The sequence below is a fragment of the Macaca nemestrina genome, chromosome 6 (genome assembly GCF_043159975.1).
Source record: "Macaca nemestrina isolate mMacNem1 chromosome 6, mMacNem.hap1, whole genome shotgun sequence".
Taxonomy (NCBI): Eukaryota; Metazoa; Chordata; class Mammalia; order Primates; family Cercopithecidae; genus Macaca; species Macaca nemestrina.
Genome location: NC_092130.1, coordinates 164,735,736 through 164,760,505, shown reverse-complemented (window position 1 = coordinate 164,760,505; position 24,770 = coordinate 164,735,736). Strand labels below are relative to the sequence as shown.

The window sequence follows — 24,770 nt, the reverse complement described above, 5'->3', positions numbered from 1 at the left end:
TACATTTAGTCATCATATCTCCTTAGTCTCTGGTTCGTGACAGTTTCTGAGACTTACCCTGTTTATTCTTCAGCTTTGAGAAGTACTCCTCAAGTTATTTTCTAGATTGCCCCCAGTTTGGTTTTGTCTGATGTTTTTCTCATGGTTAGACTATACTTATGGGTTTTAGAGAGGAAGATCACAGGTGAAATAATCTCATCACATCATACCAGAGGCACATGCGATCAACATGACTTACCAGTGATAATGCTATCAGTTATCACTGATAATATTAAACTTGATCACCTTGGTTACGTAGAATTTGCTAGCATTCTCAATTGTAAAGGTATTTCCACATTCTTTCCACTCTATTATCAACCTACTCTTTGGAAACAAGTCACTGAGTACAAAGGATAGGGGGAATTGAGCTATACCTCCTGGAGGGGAGATTATATACATAAATTATTTGGGAGGCGAGAATTTTACCACTGAAGCACCAGTGCAATTATTTGGAATTCCGTAAGGGAGACTTGTCTTTTCTCTCCCATTTATTTATTTGTTTGATGATTTATTTGTATTGGTGTTCACCTACAGGTTTTTATATTATAGTTCAAGTTACAATCCAAGCTAAATTGTTGCTCAAATATTTCCAGTTTTAGTCACTGGGGGTTCTTCCAGGTTGGCTCTTGTGTCCCTTTGATGACTTATCTCCATTTTTTTTGTTTTTTGAGCACTTCTTTACAATCTGGCACTACAAGGAGCTCCAGTCTCATATTGCATGTGACTATTTTTTTAATTGGAGAATGATGTTAGAAACTGACATCTGGTGCCAGGTGAGCTTATTCTCACTCAGGTGCCACGAATACTGAACCCCCTCAACAGACAAGAGCTAGAAAACATACATATGTATACTAATCAAAGTATAAGCACATATGTGTAAATATTTCTATATTTAACCATGTCTATCAAGAGAGACAAAATGGATCATGTGATACTTGATTAGAGTGGAATACATCAATATAAACTCATGATTTGCTTAAGCCTGAGTTTATATAAACTATAAAAATCATTTTTACATATAGAATTGGTTACATATAGAAACATATATGGTTACATATAGAAACATTTACAAATATATATAGAAATTTATATATGTAACATTTATATATATTTCACAGATACGTAAATTTCTACATGGTTACATATATTTCTATATATAATCATTTATATAGAAACGGTTACATATGTATGAAATACAGAAATGATTACAATGCATAGTCAATATAGAAATAGCTACAAATGTATAGTTTATATAAACTCATGCTTAAGTGGAGCATGAGTTTATAAGAATGTACCCCACTCTAATCAAGTATCACATGATCCATTTAGCACACTCTTTTTAATCATCCAGTATATTCGTCAGGTTTCACCAGAGAAGCAAAACCAATAGGATGTGTGTGTGTGTGTATACATATGAGTGTGAGGAACATACAACGATGTTCATTTACTTACGAAGAGTTTATGTCCTAACATGACTCAATTGTAAGCTGAGGAGCATACTGAATGCATATCAGTTTCACACCATCATGAAACTGAAAAATTGTAAGTCAAACCATTGTAAGTTGGGAACTGTCTGTATATACACGTGTGTGTGTGCACATGTGTGTGCGCGCATGTGTGTAAAGAGAGTAATTATAAGGAACTGGCTCACACAACTATGGAAGGTGACAAGTCCCAAGATCTGCAATCAGAAGCTGGACACTCAAAAGAGCCAAGACTGTGGTTCCAGTGCAAGTCCAAAGGCATGAGAATCAAGAGGGAGGAAAGCACAGATCTGAAAGCCTACTAGTCCAAAGGCTGTTACATTTGAGACCCAGAAAGATCCAGTGTTTCGGTTGAAGTCCAAAGAAAATAATGATGTTCCAGCTTGAAAACAGGTAAGCCGAGTTCTCTCTAAGTCAAGGGAAGGTCAGCCTTTTTGTCCTAGTCGGGCTTTGAACTGACTGGCTGCAGCTCTCCCACATGAGGGAGGCCATCTGCTTTCGAGTGTGCTTTGTCTGTCTACCAATTCCAGTGTTCATCCGCCCAGAAACACCTTCACAGACATACCCAGAACACTGTCTGACCAAATACCTGGGCTCCCCATGACACATAAAATTAACTCTCACACCCAGTTTATTTCCATTAGCATCATTAACACAATCTATAATTAACTAATTTTTGTATTTATTTGCTCCCTTGTTTTTCTTCTGCTCCTTACCATCAATAATTTAAGTTCTAGAAGCAGAGGCCCTGCTTGTTTTAACCAACTCTGTAACTCTACGGCCTAGAACAGTGTCTGTTATGTAGTAGTGGTTTATGTGTTGAATAAATGAAAAAAGAATAAAAAAGTACAAATTATCAATTTAAAAGTACCAATTTCTACTATCGGTAATGTAGTAGAAAACAATAAAAAATACTTTGAGGCTACCTCTAGAACATGAGTAAAATCATCTTCCAGACCAAAATATAAACAAACACACACCGATCCGTCACTGTGTCACGTTATATGAATAATCATGGATCCATCATCACTTCATACTGGAATTCTCCCCATGGGCAATTCAAGGTATGGCTGGTGTTTTTCCCTGAAGCTTACTGTAGTAGAGTTTAATCATGTCCAAAATAAAGCAGCATATTTCTTTTTCAAGTTTTATTTTCTGTAACAGATATTACTTTCAGTCTTAGTGGTATTCAGCTTGAGGGGAGTAAGTAGACAGGAGGCAGGGAGATTCATCACCCATCCTTATATGTTTCACCAAATCACTCGACATCTTTCCAATATCAAAGCATCTTTCATTCCATAGCCTAGGAACCATGTCACCCACAGCTACCCAAAAAATTCTGGCACAGTTAGTTGTAATCTTGTTGGCTTAGCATGTTTTAATGTCTTTCAACTACTTCTCAAATTGCTGAAAACCTTGCCTAGATTTGAAAATGATTTAACAGAAGCTATGATAGTATGACTGAGAGAGACCACTGTGAAAGCAAAGACTGTTTAGGAGGAGACAGAAAGGTGATTTTGCATTCAAAATTTCTTTCTGCTTCCAGGGGAAGAAAGCATGGCATGGTTGGCCCTCGAGAATGCCACGGAGGCAAAGACTTCCCCCTATTCACTGTGCCCTTCTCTCCATGGGGCTGGAGGTCTCACTGGAAACCTCCCACTTACTCATTCCCACACAAAAGATGAGAGTTAGATGATGTTAGGAAAAGGAAGAAAGAGATGGAAGAAGGACAAGACAGATATTTACTGAATGCTCAATACAGGCCTGGCAAATCCTATGCTCTTCACTAGTCTAAGATTTTTATTTCCTTTATTTAAAAAAAAAATAGAGAGGGCCCTTGTATACATATTTATGTTTTTTTAAAAATCTACAAATATAACATAGGAAACAAGTTAATACCAGGGAGAGAGTTGGGGGAAAGAGAACAGGGCAAAAGTATTTCCTGCAGGCTCTGGAAAACTGGTTAATAAGAATATAAGAAAAGTCCCCTCACATTGTGTGAAAGAGGCTTCCTTCTTAAAGCCTCTTCTAACAGATTGAACAAACCAAGGCAAGCCTATGTAAGTGTTCTGAAACAATCCCTTATTCACTTGAGCGATTCTGTAGCTCAGAGTCCTGACACAAATGGAGTAGGGAGATGAAATCTTGTACAACCACAAGACCATATCAAACAACGGAGTGCCTGCGGCATTCCTGGAATAAGAGCTGGATACTTATGGGAGGCATCCCCCCCACCCCCAACACCCCAGGTCCAAATTAAGCACTTGGCCACCCGCACCAAATCAGTATACCAAAAAGCGAAGTAAAACTAAAAGGCACATGAAGGCAACAATGGAACTCTATCGTTGTAATGAAGGGACATCCACTGTCCAGGTGTCATAGGTCAAAATGAGCCAACTCAAAGAGGTAAAAACTAGAGAGGAAGCATCTTTTTAGACGGTAGTTTTCAAAGCATTCCACTCCTAAGGGAAGGATGGAATAAGAAATGTGTCCTCAATAAGTTCCCTTATTGACTTTGCCGATATAGAAATGTTTCCGGGTTTTTGTCATGTCTTCCCAAATAACAGGTTCCAGTCCACCTCTTCTTGCATCGACTTCATTTGGCTAAATCATGTGGAACAGCTTTTGAATTATGAGTTACACTCATAGAGAAGATGTTGTCAGATATCCAAGGATACAGAAAGCACAAACCACAGTGCAGTTTTTCTTGGCCAACTCCTCTGTCTGCCATCCATTTACTTGTAATTGTAGATAATTATCTACTCATCAGTCCATTCCCTGCTATTCTGAAGGGTCGGAAGTACTCTCATTCTGCCCTCAGAGTCATCCCTTTCTACTCTCAGAAGGTCCCAAAATAGAAAGAAGCCGAGTTTCCTTTATACCAATCCCTTTATCAAAACATCAGTCACATCACAGCACAGCTACATGCCAAGGCAAAGCAGGAAATCAGTGAGGAGGAAATAGCCTGTTCTCTGGCTACATCTCCCCGGGTTTGAGTATTGTATTCACCGGTGGAAAATCATTTTTGAAGTTATGCTACAACTGTGCAAACTGCTCATCAAAACAAGTCACCTTGTTTTCAGCCAGGTGGCAGATTTCACACCAAAAATTTGTATCCAGTAGATGCTCTTAGCAGCTCATCTATATCCATGATCATACGGTAAAATTTCCAACAAATTATTCAAATTCCCTGAACAAATGCTAGAAGAAACCCTTCAACCAGTGACAATCTCAAGAAAGCGAGGGTGTCACACATGGGTAATTCCACATTCACAGTCTTTTTCCATGACATTTTATTTTTTGAAAAGAGCAGATATGTCTTACTGGAAGCTTGTATAAAAAAAAAATCTAGGTTTAAAAAGACAGATCTCTGTGTTACTCTCAAGGCTTTTTTCCTATGGCCTGAAGAACTGAACATACTTGCCCAGGCAACTTGAGAATAGCATTATTAGAAGATCAACTTGAGATACCAGTTGAAAATTAACAATTATTAGATGGCTAATGTATGAGTAATGAATGCAATTTGATTTCCCTAAGTCATATTCTCACTGCAGAAATAATATAACCTCCATGGTTCTGGCCACCTTACAAAAACACTCAGGTATGCATCTATTCATTCATTTATTCATTCATACCATAAATATTCATTGAATGCCCACAAAGTGGCCAAGAAAATGAATGTCAGCAATATTGAGCTGTGTTATATAATGTGCTCTAAAACCTGTCCCACTCATTGCTATGCTTGTCCCTCAGAATGAAAGATGAGAAACCTAAACAAATTAAAATAATCTCATTTCAAGACATTCAGAAGGGAATATTCCAAGGATATTTACTGGACTGAAGACAGCCTCGGGCAGGGTAAGAGCATTGTCTGAAATGTCTTCCAGGACTCACGGAGAGGAGGACAGTGGCCTGTTCCAAGGACACTTATTCTGAGATGCCCCTGCTTTCCACTCCTGACTTAACCAAAGTGACTTCTCAGAATTTAGGATTTGAGTCTGATATGACCAAGAAACTGTTTCAAAGAAGCAATGGTTTTAATATTTAATACTGAGAAGTCAATAGTATTTCATTATGGAGCTAAAATGCCATCGTTTTCTAAATAATATAAGTTTATAATAAGTTCATTCAAAATTACAAAGAAACATAGAAATTTAGAAACATCCCACCCATTGAATTTTCTAAGAGGCCATAAAAACCTAAGTCCAAATCAATACTCCATATGCTTAAATTACTACCAAATGCAGCTGTGTGAACCCAGCTCACCACCTGTTTTTGTGTGGCCCATGAGTTTTTATATTTTTACACGGCAAGGGAAACATTTTTTCTAAAAAGAATACTCTTTCTTGACACATTAAGCTGATATGAAATTCAAATTTCAGTCTCTATAAGTAAAGTTTTACTGGAACACAGCCATGCTCATTTATTTATACAGTGTCTATGGCAGTTTTCATACTAGGACAGTAGCTTATAATGGCCCTCCTAGCCTAAAAAATTTCCTGTCTGACCCTGCAGAGGAAAAGTCTTCTAACCACTAATTTAAACAGTAATACAAATGTTATCAAGTGAAGAGAGTTTGGAGCCAATGACAAGGCTCCTCTACCCAACCACTGCCAAATCTTCTTGCCATCCTGACTTGCTTTAACCCATGAGTCGACCCACTTCTGCCTAGGATGTTCTTTCTTCTACAGGAAGCTGGGTGGGGGGGGGCAAACAAAGCACAGAAGAGGAAGGTGTCCAAAGGGAAATGCATTTCAAAGGGCTGGAAAATGTAGAAAAGTAGAAGGTGTGTAGAGAAGGAAGTCCTGAAGGGTATCATCTATAGGGTCCACATTGTCCCCAAGCCTCATTCTAAATAGCTTAGAAGCAAATACCAGGGCACAATGCCTTAAATGACCTTTGGCTCCTTTTACCACTGTCTCAGAACCATCTGGCTTAGGAGAAATTGTAAAATCACTGTACATGTAGTCTGTACAGTAGATAAGATGGCCATAGTAATATACAAGGTAAAATTTATGTATTTTATTCAGCAGAAAATCATTCATCTCTTCTAGGGAGTAAAATACAGACTCTTATTTTTTGAAAGTTAGTAAGCAAATGAAACAAAAATAACTCCTAAGGTGAGAAAATTGCCTCGTGATGTGCTGTTCATTTTGACATTTTTAGTTACCTACAAAATATGCCAGGACAGACATTTAAATCTTACATCTCAGCATTGTTTTTTAGTTATTCAGGCATGGTAATAAAAAAAACCTCCCCTCAGCTTGTTGTTTGCTATTAAATCTGCAGAGAATGGAAGTAAAAGCAGCACTTAGAGAAAAAGTCAAAGAGGTGGCTCACTGTGTCACAGGCTGCACATATGCAGACATTTTTAAGCCATGAAATGCAAATGTCTTGAATGATTTCAAATGACAGCATGCAATGCAGATACAGTTCATGCTCTGATGTTTTCTTGATACATTTTCAAAACCAAAGTCAGTTTTCAATGATAATTTGTCAGCTCCTCCTAGCGCATCAGCTACACCCTACTAGCAATCAGTTCTGAAGGGGGAAATGCCCCTTTCATGATGGAGCCCCATTTAGAAAAATAATGACCACGGGTTCCTCAGAAAGTTAATTAAAGTTCTATATACGTTTTACAAGAAGGAAGGTCTGGAAGCTGTACCTAAAAAGGATAGCCAAATAAACCCACCTGCTAGCTAATTCCCCTCTGATTCAAATCCATTATGAGGAATCCCAGGGTTTTAAGAACATGGATAAAAATGAAAAATAATCTCAAGTCCTTCTCTTTGCTAAGAAATTTCCCAGTCATTCTTACTGCTACAAGAAGATCTGCTGCTGACAGCACATTAGAAGAGTTTTAAAGGAAAAGGAGTAAGGGAAAGTCTAATAAAAAAATAGTATAGGCCAATAACAATGGCCAAAGCCTAAACCCTGAAAAGGTCTATGGACCACATGCAAGTCTCTAATCCTTCCCAAGTAGGCAAGACAGGCAGATAACACTGGTCCTTTCCTCTGGTGCTCCAAGCAATGAAGGAGGAGGAAGAAGGAAAGTTGGTGAACACCACGATTCCCTGTAACTAATGCTCAGCCATTACCCCTTCTGTGATTGTCCCCAGAAATCTCAGACTTCTCTGACCTTCTACCTACTCACAGGTTACATGCACCCCACCTGACAGGGGCCATTCTAAAGCATAAACAAAGTATGGCTGCCTGACCTTGAATAGTGCTGCCCTGTGCTTGGCCACATTTAAGAGCATCTCATTGCTCCAATTACGAGTAGACTCCAATAAGGACATAAATAAGACCCACAGTGAGGGACATCTGGAGAGTAAATATGCTCACCGCATTGAGATCATTATATCTCATTACACCTGCTTTTAAAAATGCTGATTCATTCATCACAGATGTCAACTGATTTGGTCAGAAACTGAGGTGGGATCCCAGAAAAAGCAGGGAATAAAAATCCAAGGGTAAAGAAGGATATAGAAAGAGGAGCCATTAGCTTCGCTTTGAGACACAATGAGAAGTAAACAAGAAGGACCTGTGGAAGTGAGCAAGTGAAAGTCCCCATCTCTAAGCTGACTGAACAGATCATAATATCCAGAGTCAGCATTTAAATGGCACCTGCTATGGGCCAGGTGTCATTCTAAGCATTTCACACATATTTATGTGTCTAATTCTCAAAATAAGGTATAAGACAGGTGCCACTGTCATCTCCTTTTTGAAGATGAGTCAATGGAGATACAAAGAGTTTAAGTAGCTTTTCTAAAATAACATAGATATTACCTTCCATTTACATAGCTTTTTCTTCGTTTAGGCAGTACAGTCTGTCTTTTATAGAAAGTTTATAATTTCACATACAATACTTTATCCCATAAATGTTATCTCTTCAAAGATCCATCATCCCTCTGGAAAAAATACTGAAACCATTCATAAACTGGAATATGGCTTAATTAATGTATAATGCTCCCAACATCTCAAAATAAAGCTGATCTTATAAGTCCACGCATTTCACTAATTTTGGGCCAGATTCAAAACAGAACTAGCCTTTACTCTCAAATTGTCCTTAACGCATCATCTTGGATATGTTAATAAATAAAATAGATTCTGCCAGTAGATAGGAAGGTAAATGCATTTTTATTACCTCAAATGTCTTAATTAACTCCTACTGCTAATGATATGGCAATTAAGGTTTAACTATGTTGCAAAGGATACATCTGCTAGATTTCTATTGGGTCATACTGCCAAGCATCACTGAAATCCAATAAAATTGGGAGGTTAGACTCCAATTCTCAAAGAATTCAAATCTCAATGAGAAAAACAAGTGAAACTAAGGTGTTAGGTTCACTGCAGCATGTTTTCCTCACACACACCTGTTTCCTGAAAACTGCCTTTCTCTGTCCTCATCTTCCTCTGAGCACAAGGAAATACAACGTGGTAATACTCGCTCATGAAAGTGTTTGAGGATATACATCAAGCACCACTGGTAAGTTCTTGCATACACTGTTTTAACCTCCTTTGGTTCAGAGCCCTGGAAGGGAAGTTATGGTGATATGTGCTGATCTACCTGGACTTCATGAGGACCAAATGCAGAGACCAGGTCAGGAAGGCAGGGCCATTTTAGAAGCTAACTCCTATGGTGGATAAAGATGGCCACTCCCTTTAAAAGAAGGGCCAGACTCCAGAAGTGGAGTCTATTTTCCCTTCTCTTGAATCTGAGTTGGGCCTCTGTCTAGCTTTACACAAAAGAATGCAGCAGATGGGGAACCACGTCACTTTCAAGGCCACGACTTAAGAGATTTGTAATTTTCACTTTCATGCTCTTGGAACCCAGTTATCACAGGGAAAAGCAGCAGTCACATGGAGGGAGAACTGAGACACCAGGTGGCAGCCCCAACTGAGCTTCCAGCCAACAGCCGGCACCAAAACCAGGTCAAATGGGCAAGCCTTGTTGGATGTTCCAATCCAGTTAAGCCTCTGGATGATGATAGCTTCAGGTGATGTTGCATGCAGAGAAAGACATCTCAGCTGACCTCCATCAACCCACAGACTCTGAACAGATCATAAATGACAGTTGTTGTTTAAAGCACTAAGTATTGAGATGGCTTATTATGCAACAGTAGACAGTCAAAACCTTCCCAAAGCATCTTAGAGACCCAGGTTGAAACTAGTTCCTGCTTGCTACAGCCTTTTCCAGGACAAGTCATGACAGATTCAGAAACATGAAGGTGGCTAGGATGGGACTGAGACGCACACTTTCCAACAGGGCGGCCCTGAGCCAGACTGACTAAGTCTGAATCCTGGCTTTGCCTTTTACTAGATAGGTACCTAGTAGAAGTTACTTAACTTTACTGTGCCTCAGTTTCCCTTTGAGTAAAATAGAAATATTCCTCACCTCTTAGATTTGTCATGAAGATTAAATATCCGTATCCATATACGTAAAACGTTTAGAACAGTGCATGGCAAAGTATTTGTGAATATTATTATTTGTTCTCTGTTCTGGTCTACTCCAAGAAACCACCTGCTCACAAGGGATTGGCCTCACACAGATACAAGTGTATCTGATGTAGTCCTGGAAAGTTATTTCATTTCCAGCATGTTCTGAGCTATCATCATCACATTCGTATCAACTTTGTTTCTACATATGATTTTGTAGGTCACTACAACAATCAGATCAGGTTACAGATAATAGTAGTATTTACAGATGTCATAATAAAATTAATCCTAAATATGCTAGTAGTACTGGATTAGTTTTTGGGTTTTAGTTCTTTTTTGGGGAAAAGGAAAATCATATGCATAGTTTGGGGAGTTACTTCTTAAAAATAACTATGGAATCTTTTTTAAATGAAGCAAGAGACAGTAGTAACCAATTCCTTTTGCTATAGGATTAAAATTAGTAAATGCTATTTTTCCCCAGCTCTTTATCTCTTCTTTATTTTAAAATGTCTACCAAGTACTTATCTCTATTTACTTCAAAATTAATCATCCCAAATGAATTAACATATAGTTGCCATAAGTTCAAGCTTTTGAAATAATCTTCTGTTTCAGCCAATGAGCGTCTGCCTATAGCTCTTCTCATGGAACTTTTCTCTAGAGCCCAAAACTCTCTCATTTCTTATCTTCCCACATCCTTCTATAGATAAAACTGTTGTAGATCCAGTTATACTACCTATATGCTGTCTTTGAAAATGGTTTCATCTATTTTTCAAGACAACTATGATGGATTCATAAATTGATACCCAAGAAGTTCAATCAGAGGTTCTGGGAAAAGGTGTCAGGTTTGTGCCTGTCTTCAGCATGATAATATCACTCATCCATATTATTTATGCTTTCTCTTTCCAAATTATTCTTAAGCCCTAGGTCAGCTTGAGAAATACATATTTTCATTTTGTGCTTGCTAATCATGCATTAAATGGAGACTATCAGAGATGCAAATTAATTGCAAACTATATAAAGGATGCAAAAATTTTAAACTATGAAATTTAAATTCTTAATGCACTAGTAATTCAACTTCCAGGTTCCTTCCGCAAACACTAATAGTTCCACCTATATTACATTGCTGAATAAAAACCAAACTGGGTGATTTAGATAGCAACAAGGAACACGAGAGTTTATTACATTTTCCCCTCCCAGCTTCGCAATTCCCTATTCTTTTTCCTTCCATCATTCCTTTGCCTCTGTTTTGAACCCTATTCTTTTATTTCTACTTAACTTCAGCCTACCAGATAACATTAATTACACATTATTCTGCTTTTCCTTAAGATGGCATCCCTAATATTGTATATTCTACCTGTCTGTTCAAAGAACCTGAATCTGTTTCACAATAAATTTTAGGCCTATTTTCCAGGGCATTTGTAGATTTATGTGTATTGTGTTATTATGTGATTAACACAAAAAGTTTAAGAAAATGTAAGAATACTATTTCAGTAGTATTATTGAGAGTAACTGTTGCAATTACTTCTGCATCCACTATGTAGCTGAACACAGCAAAGAAGAAAATCAGCAAAAATTTAACTGCGAAAGAACATCATATGAAAAAGAAAGCCTGGTTAAGTGGAAAGAGCATTCAGATTAGAACTAATAGGTTCAACCAAAATTTTCATACCAGTAAAGTTTTGCTTTACTTGTATCTGTTCTCCATAAATGGAGCCCACTAGAGCTTAAACGCTTAAGTTAACAAAATATTAATAAAATCAACTGTGTAACATTTCTAATGAATAAAATTGATGTAAGTGGGGTTATAAGTCATCTTACCAACTTGCCTTTTTAGAAAAAAGATGGGTATCATTTTATCAATAAGTAAAAAATTAATGAAGGAAACCATTTAATTAAAATGTCTTTTGAGTTTCTCAGATAAAACGTCATGGCTTTCTCAAAACACATGTTTACAAATTCTAAATCTTGGTTTTAATGTAATTTGCACAAAATGTTTTTAAGTAGCATAAGTAAATATCCTTAGTAATAACTAAGCTTAAGTGCATTCATGTTAACAAAATTATTTCAGGAAAAATAAATGTTGAAACGGCTTACCTGGCAAGGTTGTTTCATTTTAATGGCTATAACATGGTATCTATAGCAGCAGAGTTCACAGGTCCAGGAACCTCTCTCACTGATCCACTTTAGCAGGCACAGCTGATGTGTATACCGAACTGACCCATCACATCGGCAGGGATTCAACAGCTCACCCTAAAAAGAAAACAACTCAGTGTGAATATTTGTGTCTGTGGCTCTATTTTAAAAACCTAATGCTTCCTTTCTTTTCTTTCAAAGCCATTTACTCAGGATACAGCATCAGGCTCTATCCTAGGAAATGAAATTAAAATTTTATACCTCTGATGGGAATGAAACTAAAGTCTTAAAACTATTTCAAAGACATTACTTACAGTTATGACATAAATGTTCTACCAACATACAAAATGTCTGCAAGATATAGCTCCCAATACCCGTGGGGGAAGGCTGTACTATTAAATCTCTTTAATAACTTTTAAGTGGATGGTCAGATGCATTTCCTCTGCAGTTATTCTTAATCATTGCTAAAGAAGAAACGCACGGCATCCCAGAAAGCGGCATTATGCTTTTATTTTTCTAAATGTAGCATCATAAATATTGACTTAGGGCACTATATTCCTGAAAGCCTGTATATTCTTATGCAATTTCCTTACTTTTAAAAACATTACACCTAATGTTTTCTCAGACCACACATTTGTAAGGGACATATGCTATCCTTTCCTCTGCATGATTACTCTCACATAAGTTTGCATGCACCTACAATGGTGTTTATAATTTTAGGATTGTGTTGCTGACAAAATATAACGTACATTGTTGGCATAATTGCCTTTCTTTCAAAGTCCATTCCTATTTCTCTTGTAAAAACTATCACATGCTTTTCATATCCATGAGATTAAGTCACCCAAATTTGCAATAAGGAAAGACTCTGCCCTTTCTGGTTGTGATATGACATCCGTCTCAAGATACATCTGTAGAAAACGGACTTCACCTTACATCTGATAGGTTTGCTTCTAAGCATAAACCAAAATTCATCGAATAATTCACAAAAGGTACTTTTGGCATTATCACTAAAGCACCTGAGGAACATGTACCTGCTAAGCCATGAAGGAAAAAAAAAGTGTAGATGAAATTAAACCCAGTATTCGCCACTGGGACATTTTTATTTGCCTTCACAGGAATGGAAAGGGGAACGCACACTGGAGCTAGCGCTCACAGGGCAGAACCAGAGGAGCCTGTCTGGAGGCGACTGGGAGGGAGGCGTGCGCTGTCCGTGGTGCTGAAAGCTTGACCGTCGCGAGCTGGAGCCGCCGCCGGGCCTTACCTGCTCCGCGCCCTGGAAGCAGATCTTGCAGATGGGCTGGTGGTGCTGGTGCTGGTGCCCAGAGCGCTGGTCGCCGCCGCCACTGCTGCTGCTGCGGCTGCTGCACACCGAGCGCGTCTCGGGCTGGTCTCCGGCGCCCCGCCGCTCGCCCTCGCCGCCCGCGCTGGCCTCAGACTCCCCGGGGCCGCCTTTCGCTGCCGCCACCTCCGGGAGGCGCCTAGGACCTTCCCCGGAGTCGCCGGCCGCCGCCACTTCCTGGCCGGCGGGCTGCAGGGGCAGGGGCGGGGGCGGCAGCTCGTCCGCACCCCTGCGCCGCTGGGCCACCTCCCCTGGAGGCTCGCTCGGCCCCGCGGCGCGCTCGGGGGTCGCGGGGGGCGCGGGGGGCGCGGGGGGCGCGGGGGGCGCGGGAAGCGGCGGCAGGTAGCGCGGGGCCGCGGGGACCGGGGCCGGCTCTCCTGGCGGCGGCGGCGGCTGGGGAGGTTGCGGGGGCGGCTCGGCGTCCCGGCTCTCCGCCCCGCGACACCGACTGCCGCCGTGGCCGCCCTCAAAGCTCATGGTTGTGCCGCCGCCGCCCTCCTGCCGGCCCGGGCTCTGGCTGCGGGGAGAGAGAGCGCGGAGGGGGTGGGAGGGAGGGGGGAAAAGGAGGGAGGGGACCCGGGCGCCTGGGGCTGGGGGGCGGGACGGGGAAGGGGTGCGGAAGGCCCGGCGGCGGCGGAGGCGCGGCTGTTCGGTGGAGCCGCCGGCTCGGCTCTGATGGAGGCGGCGCCGAATTCGGCTGCGCGTGAGAGCCGCGCCGCGGAGCGGGGGGGCCGGGGAAGCGAGGGGGCGGGAGGGAGGAGCGGCGCGGCGGGGGCGGCGGGGCGCGGGCGCGGGCGCGGGGTGGGTGGGAGGCTCGGGTCGGCGGGACGTAGCTCGGCGTTCAGCCCCGAGGGGGCGGGCTGGAAGTGGGGGATCCCTCCGCCGCCTCTACGGGCCGGACCCGCGGCCGCTCCCGTCGGTTCCGGGGCGGATGACCCCTCTCCAAACGGCGCAGCACTGCGGCTCTCGTGAGCGGGGAAGGAGGGGGCAGGGGAGAGGCCGCGGGTCCAGAAACCGTTACTGGATGGGCCGGTGGGATGTGGCGCGGGCCGGGTGGGGGCGCGAGAGTGTGAGCCGAGACCCGCGTGGGTTTGGGGGCGCGCCGGAACCGGCTGAGCAGTGGCGCGGGAAAGGGCGCGGGATCCGGGACTGTAACCGCCACTTCCCGGCGCTCGCTTCCCGGCTTGGAGCCCTCAAGGGCACTCTCAGGGATCCCCGAGAGCCTTAAAACAGAAGCCTCTGTTTTAACCTGTGTCCTCTCCCTGACTGTCCCGCCCTCGAATCCCTGTGTCCTCCTCACCCGCTCCCTCCTGCAGTGAGCATCCCGGGTTGTTGGTAAAAATCTTGGTGCCTGGGAGGTCAGAGCTTCGTCTTCTGAAATGGTTTATAGTAGTGAACCCTGGCGCCACGTTCTGTGGCTTATGATCACTTTCGTCCTCGCCGCATGAGGAAGCATATGACACCGCCCCTTACCCTGGAAAAGTGGCTGCAGCTTTCCCCAGATCTTAGTTTTACTCACCCCGAAGTCAATTTCTCGATAACTCCACCCTGCAAAACCTCTGTGGGACTCATCTTCAGGGCAGAGCTACAGTTTTCTTTCCGGGGGGGGAAAAAATCCCCACCTGCAGGGAACTAGGCGGAGAATCGTGCACATGCAGTAGTTTCCAAATCCGTGCAGTGTGAGATCATAAAGCATCGGATTTGTATGCGGCAATGTGTCTATCCAAATTTTCACTGATGTGACGCTTTCAGTCTTTGACACAAACGACACAGAGCAGTCATTTTTGGCCGTGTTTCGTAGCCGAAGACCCAGAATCAGAAAGGCAAAATAACTTGTTCAAGGTTATAGAACTATTAACAAAGAACTTCTGTGTTCCCTGACTCCAGATTTTCTGGTTCAAATGCCAATAATGTTTTCTTCCAATCCTTTCTTCTGCCTCCTAAAATAGTATTGTAGTACATTGTGTGTTTGGCGCCATTGACTCCCATTAATAGTTAGATACTCTGTAATGGCTGAGATAAACTACTAGCTTAAGTTCATTTTTCTAGTTCATGTTTTGGCAGTAAAAAGTATATTTGATTCTTAAAGAAGACCTACCTCTTTTGATAGAAATTAGTTTCATTTGCTACAGAGAGACGGTTGTGAAAAATAATTCAAGAATGTTTTGTCACAAATGGCCTCTGATGAACTAGTTTCCAGGAATGTCCTCTAACACTTAGCCCCTTCAGACTGGCTATTTTTGGTAGCAGAGTGGCAGGCAGCAAGCACATTTTTAAAACAATAATCTCCAGGAACTTACCACGTTGAAGAAATGTGGTTGTAGATATGCTTTCATTTTTGGTCTTCACCTGTCAGAATGACAACACAAGTTTGTGTGTTGCCACAGTCAAGATAATCATAAGCCTTATGATCATCGTAAACCTTCTTCGTAAGTTCTCGAGTTAAAGGGTGTCTAGATTTGTACAGAATCCCCCAAATAATTCCATTTATGACTAGTAAATTTCTACCAGGTGTGACAAAGTGCATCATTACTCGAAGGAGAGCATAAAAGCTATGGGTTTTCTATAAACGGTGTAGAATAATTCAGACAGCAAAGCGGCACGGATAAAGGGGGAAAAGGCCACAAGGCTAGATGTGTCTTCTCAGTTAATTGTTTCTGAAAAATAAAAAAAAAATTAAGTTTTCTTGCTAAGTTGGGTAGCCACATGAGATTCTTTCCTAGTTTCAGTGACCTCCAAAGCTGACCGGTCCCTAAAGAAGGGAAACTTATTCATGATCTTCAGTTAACCCAATGAATTTTCAATGGATCCAGGCAAAACACCTCCTTTCTAACTTTGACTACATCCTCTGTCATAAAAATATAAAAAAATGGAATGCAGAAAGGATGAATTCCTCTCAGCTGCTGGCACCCAGGTGGAAGAGAGATGGAGACACAGACATCAGATAGAGCAGTGCACCGGCAGCCACTGACAGCCATCAGTAGCAAGGTGCATCTGCCAACTGAAAATGAATGAGGGGAAACACAGGTTTATTAAATTTGAGCAGATACTGAAAGGATGATCAAATCTTTAAGATGCCAGTAAACGAGCTGTTCATTCATTTACTTGTTTAAGCCAAAATCCTAGGTGTCATCCTTGACTTTACATCATACGTTCAGTGTGCCAAAATTTCTTTCAAATGTACTTTCAAAATATTTACCAAATTTCACTACACCTTTTCACCTCCATCCCCACCATCGCAATTAAAACCACCATTATAATGCATGAAACTGTCAAAACAACTTCCTGTCTTCCTGCTTCTCATTCTTGAGCTTACACCCTGCACGAGCCAGGATGATCCGATTCAGGTGTTAAGTCTAGTCATGTCATCTGTCTACTCAGTACCTGCCAATGGCTTCTCATCACACTTAGTGTAATACCAAAAATTTTAGCATCCCCTGCAAGTCCCCAGTGTAGCCTCTGGCTGCCTCTCTAAAGACCTCTCCATACCCTCCCCACCACCCTACCCTACCCTCCCTGCTACTCATTTCTGCTACACTGGTATCCTTGCTATATCCCAAGTACACCCCCTCTACCCATCTTCAGTTATTATGGCTCACTCCCTCACTTCATGCAGATCTCTGCATTTCATAAAAAACACCTTCTGGCCGGGTGCAGTGGCTCATGCCTGTAATCCCAGCACACTGGGAGGCCGAGGCAGGTGGAGCATCTGAGGTCAGGAGTTCGAGACCATCCTGGCCAACATGGGCCAACATTGTGAAACCCCATCTCTACTAAAAATACAAAAAATTAGCCAGGCTTGGTGGTGGGCACCTGTAATCCCAGCTACTAGGGAGGCTGAGGTGGGAGAATCACTTGAACCCGGGAGATGGACGTTGCAGTGAGCAGAGGTCACGCCTTTGCACTCCAGCCCGGGTGATAAGAGCAAGACTTTATCTCAAAAAAAAAAAAAAACAAAACAAAACAAAACAAAAAGCCTGCCATAACCTTTCCATCTGATAGAGAATTTTCCACTCTCATTTTCCCAGTTTTTTCATCTCACCTTACTACTCGACATTATATATGGACATATTGTGCGTATTTTGCTTGCCTAATGGTGTTAATTAGTCATTTGTTGCCATGTCTAAGTGAGGTCAATGTCTCAGATCACCTTGATTTCATGTTCACCAAAGACATCAGAAATTCCAGCATTTGTCAGTTCTACCCTTAAGTTTGGTACCATTTTTTCTGCCAATCTTTCTAGCTTTGCCTCCTGCTTCTCTCATTGTTTTCTGTCCCTGCTGGTTCTTCCACTCATATGGGCTTCCAAATCTAAGTCAGCCGGCCAGTCCCCTCTCTTCCCTTACTGAGAAGAGAAGTAGACATAAACATGTCACTTAGCTTGAGTTCTAGTCAGAGGATTAAAAGTGTTATACAAGTACAGAGATATAAGAGTTCTGCAGAAGAAGTATGATTTATTATAAGAAAGTTCCTCAGAGTGGGTCATTTGAGCTGGGATTTGAAGGCTACATAGGAGTATGTCAGGTGTGCTTCATATCAGCAATAACAACATCAAAGGAACAGAAAAACTGCTGTCGTTGTTAAAGTGACCCTATCTCTACAAAAACTGCAAAATTTAACCATGGGTGGTGACACACCCCTGTGGTCCCAGCTACTTAGGGGTGTTGAGGTGGGAGGATGACTTGAGCCCAGGAGGTTGAGTGTGCAGTGAGCTGTGATTGTACCACTGCACTCCAGCCTGAGTGACAGAGCAAGACCCTGTCTCCAAAAAAAAAAGAAAAAAAAAAGGAGATAGTGACATAAAAGTATAAGTGATAAGTAGGACAAACCTACCACGTATTGAAATAATAGAAGACAATCACCTTTTGCTGGAAAACATCACTGCAAGAAGAATTTCATCCGTATAATTACCGAGAAGTCACTATTCCATGAAATGCAACCTAGAGCCACCGAAGTACCAAGAAATAAGCAAACTGGCCTCTAAAAGACCACCACAGCCCACCCCACACAATCACATAAAAATCCACTTACTAATGCTTCCACTTTCCAGTGAGATCGCTAGATATGCTCTATCTGACTTTAAATATAATCCTAATAAATACACTCACCTAATTTTCCTGTCCACAGCAAATTACAAAGAACAAATCTGCAAATGTAAGCAGAGTAGCAGCATTATGAAATAACAGCTAACATTCCTGCCCTTGCCCCAAAGAAAGCAGACCCAATAATTTTAAAACCTCAGCAGGAAGCATTCATTTAAGAACAAACAGCTCTATACACAGCTGAGTAGCCACTGGAGGCATTATTTTGCCTTATATCCTGTACAATCACTGATGTTCATCATGCATTTGAGTCTCCAAGAAAAGTTTAGAGCTGGTTGATTGAATAGTAAAAGATGATGAGAGGCTTGTTCAGGAATTCCCTTTCAATATGGTTAATTGCACATTTTTCCCATGTAAAATAACCAGATTAAAAAGTTTTCTCATACCATACTCCCCTCCTTCCACCTCCAAGCTTTGGTGGGTGCTCCTGTTAGACCTTACAGTGCCCCTGTGAGTATGCACCCTCACCACCCTCCTCCAGCCGACTGTAAGTCACTTGAGGGCAAGTCATTTATATTCATGTAACATTTATAGTTTGTCCCCAGTGCTTAGTACAAATGCCTTGGCACATAATGGATATTCAAAAAGGATTTATATAATGGACAAAGGAAAATGAAGTGATTGTAACACTTTTAAAGAAGATTTATATTAAAAATGAATGAGCTTCCCACTACACAAACAATTCTTTTGCACTTACCAATGAAAACAAAAATTGATTGATCATTTACTAGGTCAGGCAGTGTTCCAAGCGTTTCACACATGTGGATTTAATCCTCACCACAGTGCTATGAAGTAGGCACTATTATGTTCCCTATACCAAAGAGGACAGTGAGGCCCAGACAATGTGCTGTGCCCAGGCAGGCAGCCGGCAAATGACAGAGGCTGCCTTCACACTCCGGCAGGCTGGCTCCCAAGCCCATGCCCTATCCACTCTCTCACATACCTCCAGTGTTGTATTATTCATAGAAGACGAAAAAAGAAACCTATGCAACTCACTGCTGCTAAAAGGGGTTGAGAACGTCAATGCAGCTTTGCCAGTTTACAAAAAAACTTAGTGGTTGCACAACATTGTGAATGTATGTAATGCCACTAAGTTGTACACTTAAAATAGTTACAACGGTCATTTTAATGTTATGTATATTTTACCACAATAAAAAAGTTTCTTTATAAATCCTGGGGTGTATTTCTGTAATGCTATATCCAGGCCCTCCCTGCGTGGGTGACTGGCATATGAGGAGCACCTAGAGCCTAGGTTCCTAGGCACCTCCTGAAGCTCCCTTGTATTTGCCTTCCATGAGAACTAAGTTCCCAGCATTAGAGCCAGTTTTTAAGTTGAAAGTGTTACAGTGGGGCTCACCCTCCCTCATTTTCCACCTGAGTACCAATATAATCACCTGAATTCTGGAGTGTGTGTGAAGCCAATGACCACTCCCATATGCAGAATTTACCAAAAAGCACCCCTAGACTTGATGCTGCAACCCTGGAACTCACTTCCCCATCATTAGAAAGGCAGGATCGGAGGAAAGGTTTCTTTATACAGAGATGTTGGCACTAGAAACGAAGCCATCATGAGGCAGGGGTTTGTATTCCCAGCACCTGCAACCGGGAGCGTCTAGACACAGCAGATGCTGAATAAATGTGTGTGGAGGGAATCATGGATGTGCATCTGCTCTACTCCCTGCTTTGGAGGAAAGCTGCTTTTCTCGCCCCAGACCTTACCAGTGGAGCTTTGTGGGGACCCCCTCCATTCAGCGAGCCTCTCGGCAATTTGTACACACCAAGGGCTAGTTGGTGACTGACTGACACTTGACAGATGTGAGGTAGATGGTGAACTGGGTCTACTCCCACCCAGGAAATCCTGAGGGCCACAGGCATTGGTGCTAGAGGCAAGAACCCGCTGCTGGCTTGTATCTGCCTGCCCTTTCGGTTTGCATATCAAAGGATCCTGACTATTGATCATCACTCAAACATGAGCCACACAGGAGAGTGAGTCAGCAGGGTGTCCTCTTGGCTGCCGCCCAACTGGGTCCTTTGTTGCAGCAAGTAAACTCCAACAGTTAGAATGAAGGCATGGGCGGGGCGTGGTAGCTCACACCTGTAATCCCAGCACTTTGGGAGGCTGAGACGGGTGGATCACTTGAGGACAGGTGTTCGAGACTAGCCTGGCCAACATGGTGAAACCCTGTCTCTACTTTAAAAAAAAAAATACAAAAATTAGCTGGCGTCGTGGCGCACGCCTGTAGTCCCAGCTAATCGGGAGGCTGAGGCAGAAGAATCGCTTGAACCCAGGAGTTGGAGGTTGCAGTGAGCTAAGATCATACCACAGCACCCCAGCCTGGGCAACAGAGTGAGAATTTGTCTCAAAAAAAAAAAAAAGAAAAGAATGTGGATATGGAATACCCAGGGGCCACAGGCTAAGAAGGAACTGTCCAACCTAAAATTCAAGGGAGCAATCAGCCAAGCAGAGAACCTCCAGAGAACTCAAAAAAGTAGGAAGGAGTCAGCTTAGATGAGTCACACCGGGTACCCCCAGCTTTAAGCATACATCAGGCCTAGAAGGACAAACCCATTCAGCAAGTGAGAGCTGCTGTCTATCCTCACCTCTTCTCTCTTCTCTCCCACTTTGACCCAGGGCAACGTCTGGGGCATGAGAGAGCTGGGTCATGGATGAAGAGGGGAGCAGAGAGAGAGCTGAATGCAGCAGACCCCACCTCCCCTTCCACATGCAAAATTCCTTCTGGAAGTGTACCCACTCAAGAGGGTAGAGGACAGCTTGGGTTCAATGGGTTTGAATTTTCTATATACTCATTTGAATTTGAATTCTATATACTCATTTAAATTCTATATACTCATTTGAATTTTCCTGAACTAAGACTGTGCAAATAAAAATGACTGTAGGGCAATTACCTGAAAATAAGCAGAGAAACTGTGAGGCCTGTCCATGTCTTCATCCAGGGTGGAAACAAGTCGCCAGCCCTGCCCTAGTGTTCAGGGAGAGTGAAACATGGATGTGTTCATCACAATCCATACCTAGAACTCTGCAGGCATTGTTTTGCCTTACATGCCAGCTACATTTACAAAACATAAATAAATAATTTTCTGGAAGATAGACAAGTTGATATGGAGTCTTGTAGGGGAAAATAGGGTTCCTTTCTCACTCATGACTAAGTTCATGGCCAAGACCCCTATAACAAAAGATAGGTTAACAAGAGAAAAACATACAAATGTATTTAACATAAGTTTTACATGGCATGGGAACCTTAGAATAAAGGCCTAAAGAAACAAGGGAAACTGTGTTTTATGCCTACGTTGGATGAAGAGGTAGATAGTTGTGGAGAAGTATGATTGGACAAAGTGCATAGATCTAATGGTAATAGACTCAGGGAATTTAGCAAGGCCTGTTTATTCAGATTCTCCTCTGCCTTCCTGGGTCTTCGGAGATAAGGATGCTCCTTTCATCTGGGTATAGGGAGAGCACATCTCACGTGAGAGTCTTATGACCTTCTTTAGAGAAAACTTAAGAATTATGGGCTGCTTCTGCGGAGAAGGTTGGGAGAAGGGCAGAGACCTTCCTGCTTCTGCTGTTTTCTGAAATGCCAAGGTGCCATAGCTTGGGGTAGGGTATCCTGAACCCCATCAGTCTGTATTATCACCTGCTGTTTTCTGAAATGCCAAGGTGCCATAGCTTGGGGTAGGGTATCCTGAACCCCATCAGTCTGTATTATCACCTGCACATGCTCACCCAGGAGGGAAGCCAGGGTTCGAGCACTGAGACACAGGACCCTGTAATTGGATGCCAGTACCTAAGGGGCAATGACAATAGTGTACTAAAACCTCTAAACCAGAATACGCTAAATTTTAAAAGACTTGGGGAAGGGGATGAGACAACAAAAAAAGAATATGCAGCAGAGATGGTATGTGGCCTCCAAAGCGTAAAATACTTACTATCTGGCTTTTTACAGAGAAGGTTTGTTGGCCCCTGTTTTAAACAGCCCTGCAAGATGTATATTAGTGTCCCTAGGTTACAAAGGAGGACTCTGAGACTCAGGGAGATTAACATGCCTCAAAGAGGAAAATATTCCATTTCTGAGCCAACCTTGCAAAAGGAGATACAATTAAGACCCAAGAGAGCTAAGCGGTAGGAGAAGGACCAGAACCAAAGGGGAAGGAAAGTCAAGGAGGCTTCAGAGATCAACTTGGCTTTCATCCACATTTTCCCCTTTCTACCCCTGAATAACAGGAAAAGCTAGGATGGAAGGGGGTAGCAGTGGGGAGAAGGGGTTCCATACCTGACCGTTTGAGATTGATAGCGTGAAGGATCATAGCTATACCCTTTCAACATTGCCTTTGGATGGCACTGGCAGAGAGAAATAACAGGAGAGGAGAGCCACTGACTTGAGAAAGTGTAACATTTCCTAGGCTTTTACCTGTGTGCTGTCTGAAAACAATATCCTACTGTAAAAGGCATGTTCACCTTCATGTTTAAGGCAATAATTTTTTATAAGTAATGATGGAAAGTGATAATATAGCCTAAAACTCATCCAAACTCTGTGCTTCCTATATGGTAGTGGCTTTGCTCACTTTTACCTCATCACCCCCAGGGGATATTTTACCATGTCTAGAGACATTTTTGGTTTTCATAACCAGTGGGATGGTTCTTCTGACATTGAGATGGGTGAGGCCAGGGATGCTGTTAAACATCCTGAAATGCAGAGAAAACAGCCCAAGCTAGAGAAACTCCACCCTGAATAACAGCAAAACTCTTACCAAGATATGAGTATAGGAGAAATAGTTAAATTTTTTAAAAATACCACTAAAAGGGTAAACTACACAAAGAAGATTATTCTGAAAAAGAAAAGTTTCAGAAGAAGTGAAAAAAATATAGCAATGAGAATTTGAGTATTTTTTAACTTGATGGAAGTAGAAACAATTAAGAAGGAAGGACAGCACCCAAAACTAATTGGACAGGCTATGCATAAATACAAGAGCATAATATCAAAAGCTAACTAATATGAAATAGGCTAAAAGTAATGCATATGCAAGAGGTAAGCCATCACAAACTGGTGACAGTCACTTTCTTTCAGCTTATTTTTCATTTTCTTTAATGCTCTGTGAACAGACTTCCCACTGATTTTAAAGGATATTTTGGTTTTGAAACTAGCTTTATGGAAGCTAAAAATTAGACTTTAAACATTATGAACCCCTAGTCATTTAGACTTCGTAACTCCTAGGATATAGGGACAGGCATATATAATTTATGCTGAAATTCATGTATTAAAAAAATGAAACTTTTCGTGATAGCGATGGGAATGGTGCCTGCATTTTTAGGAGAGGTGATGGTGAAAATAACAAATTTGAATTATATAGGAAAATGTGATCCTAATCAAGAAAGTTTAAAACCAAAAACACATGCAGAAGAAATTCCGAATAGTCAAAAAGATCGTGGATAGTAATTCTTGACAAAGATTCTTTGCTTGACCAAACTTTAATTAGGCTTCTGAACCTTCCTATGCCCGTCTGTGCACTTCCTTGTAAAATCCGTTTTTAACGAAAAACCCCTGCTAAGTCAGTTTAGTGAGAACTGCTTTGGATCTCTGATCACTTCCATGTCTGATCAGGTTCCTCAGCTTCCACCTTCTCCCAAGGCCAAGCAGTAGTAAACTGCCAAGAAGTTATAACTGTATTAACAAATAGAAACAGTCAAATTTCAAAAGAAGCTGCAATTACTCTTTTGAAACACCAAAATGAATAAATAAATAAAAGAGAGTCCTCCTTTTCAGATGGTTCCCTTTTTAATTCTATTATAGCGTTTACAATGTCATTACTATTGTTCCTCAGGACTCGGACTGTCTTTGCTCTTCACCCCTTTGTTTGTGACATCGAATTCTATGCCCTTAACTTCCGCATTTGTTTCATGACACTCCACCGCTTCATCTCCTCTTGCACTGTTGGAGTCTGTGCTTTTTAATGTGCCACAGTTGGCTTCACCCTGACCTTCGAATTTCTCAGCGTCTGGTAACTGTACTTGCTGAGATGGATCCTTGCTCTTGGCTTCCCCCAAAATATGGAGGTATCTGCAGCTGGGCTCTTGTAGACATCTGGCCTTGGGATGACAAAGAGAGTATTTTTAGGTTTCCTAATGGTGATTTTAGTAACCTCTATAACGGCTCAATGACCTAATTTGGACATAGTCTACCACTCCATCTTGCTTCACTTTCTCAGCTGATTCTTCAT

At 41.9% G+C, this 24,770-nt stretch overlaps 1 protein-coding gene across 1 annotated transcript in view; it reads right to left on the bottom strand.

Annotated features, from left to right (window-relative positions):
- MARCHF11 (membrane associated ring-CH-type finger 11) overlaps window positions 1–14,198 on the bottom strand; it is a 113,644-nt gene extending 99,446 nt beyond the window's left edge. Inside the window, exons 1-2 of the mRNA XM_011759344.2 lie at window positions 13,357–14,198; window positions 12,057–12,212 (exon numbers count right to left, since the gene is read on the bottom strand). Of these exons, the coding sequence (XP_011757646.2) occupies window positions 12,057–12,212; window positions 13,357–13,911 (711 nt within the window). The 5' untranslated portion in view covers window positions 13,912–14,198. The remainder of the gene's footprint in view (window positions 1–12,056; window positions 12,213–13,356) is intronic.
- Between the last annotated feature and the right edge of the window lie 10,572 nt (window positions 14,199–24,770).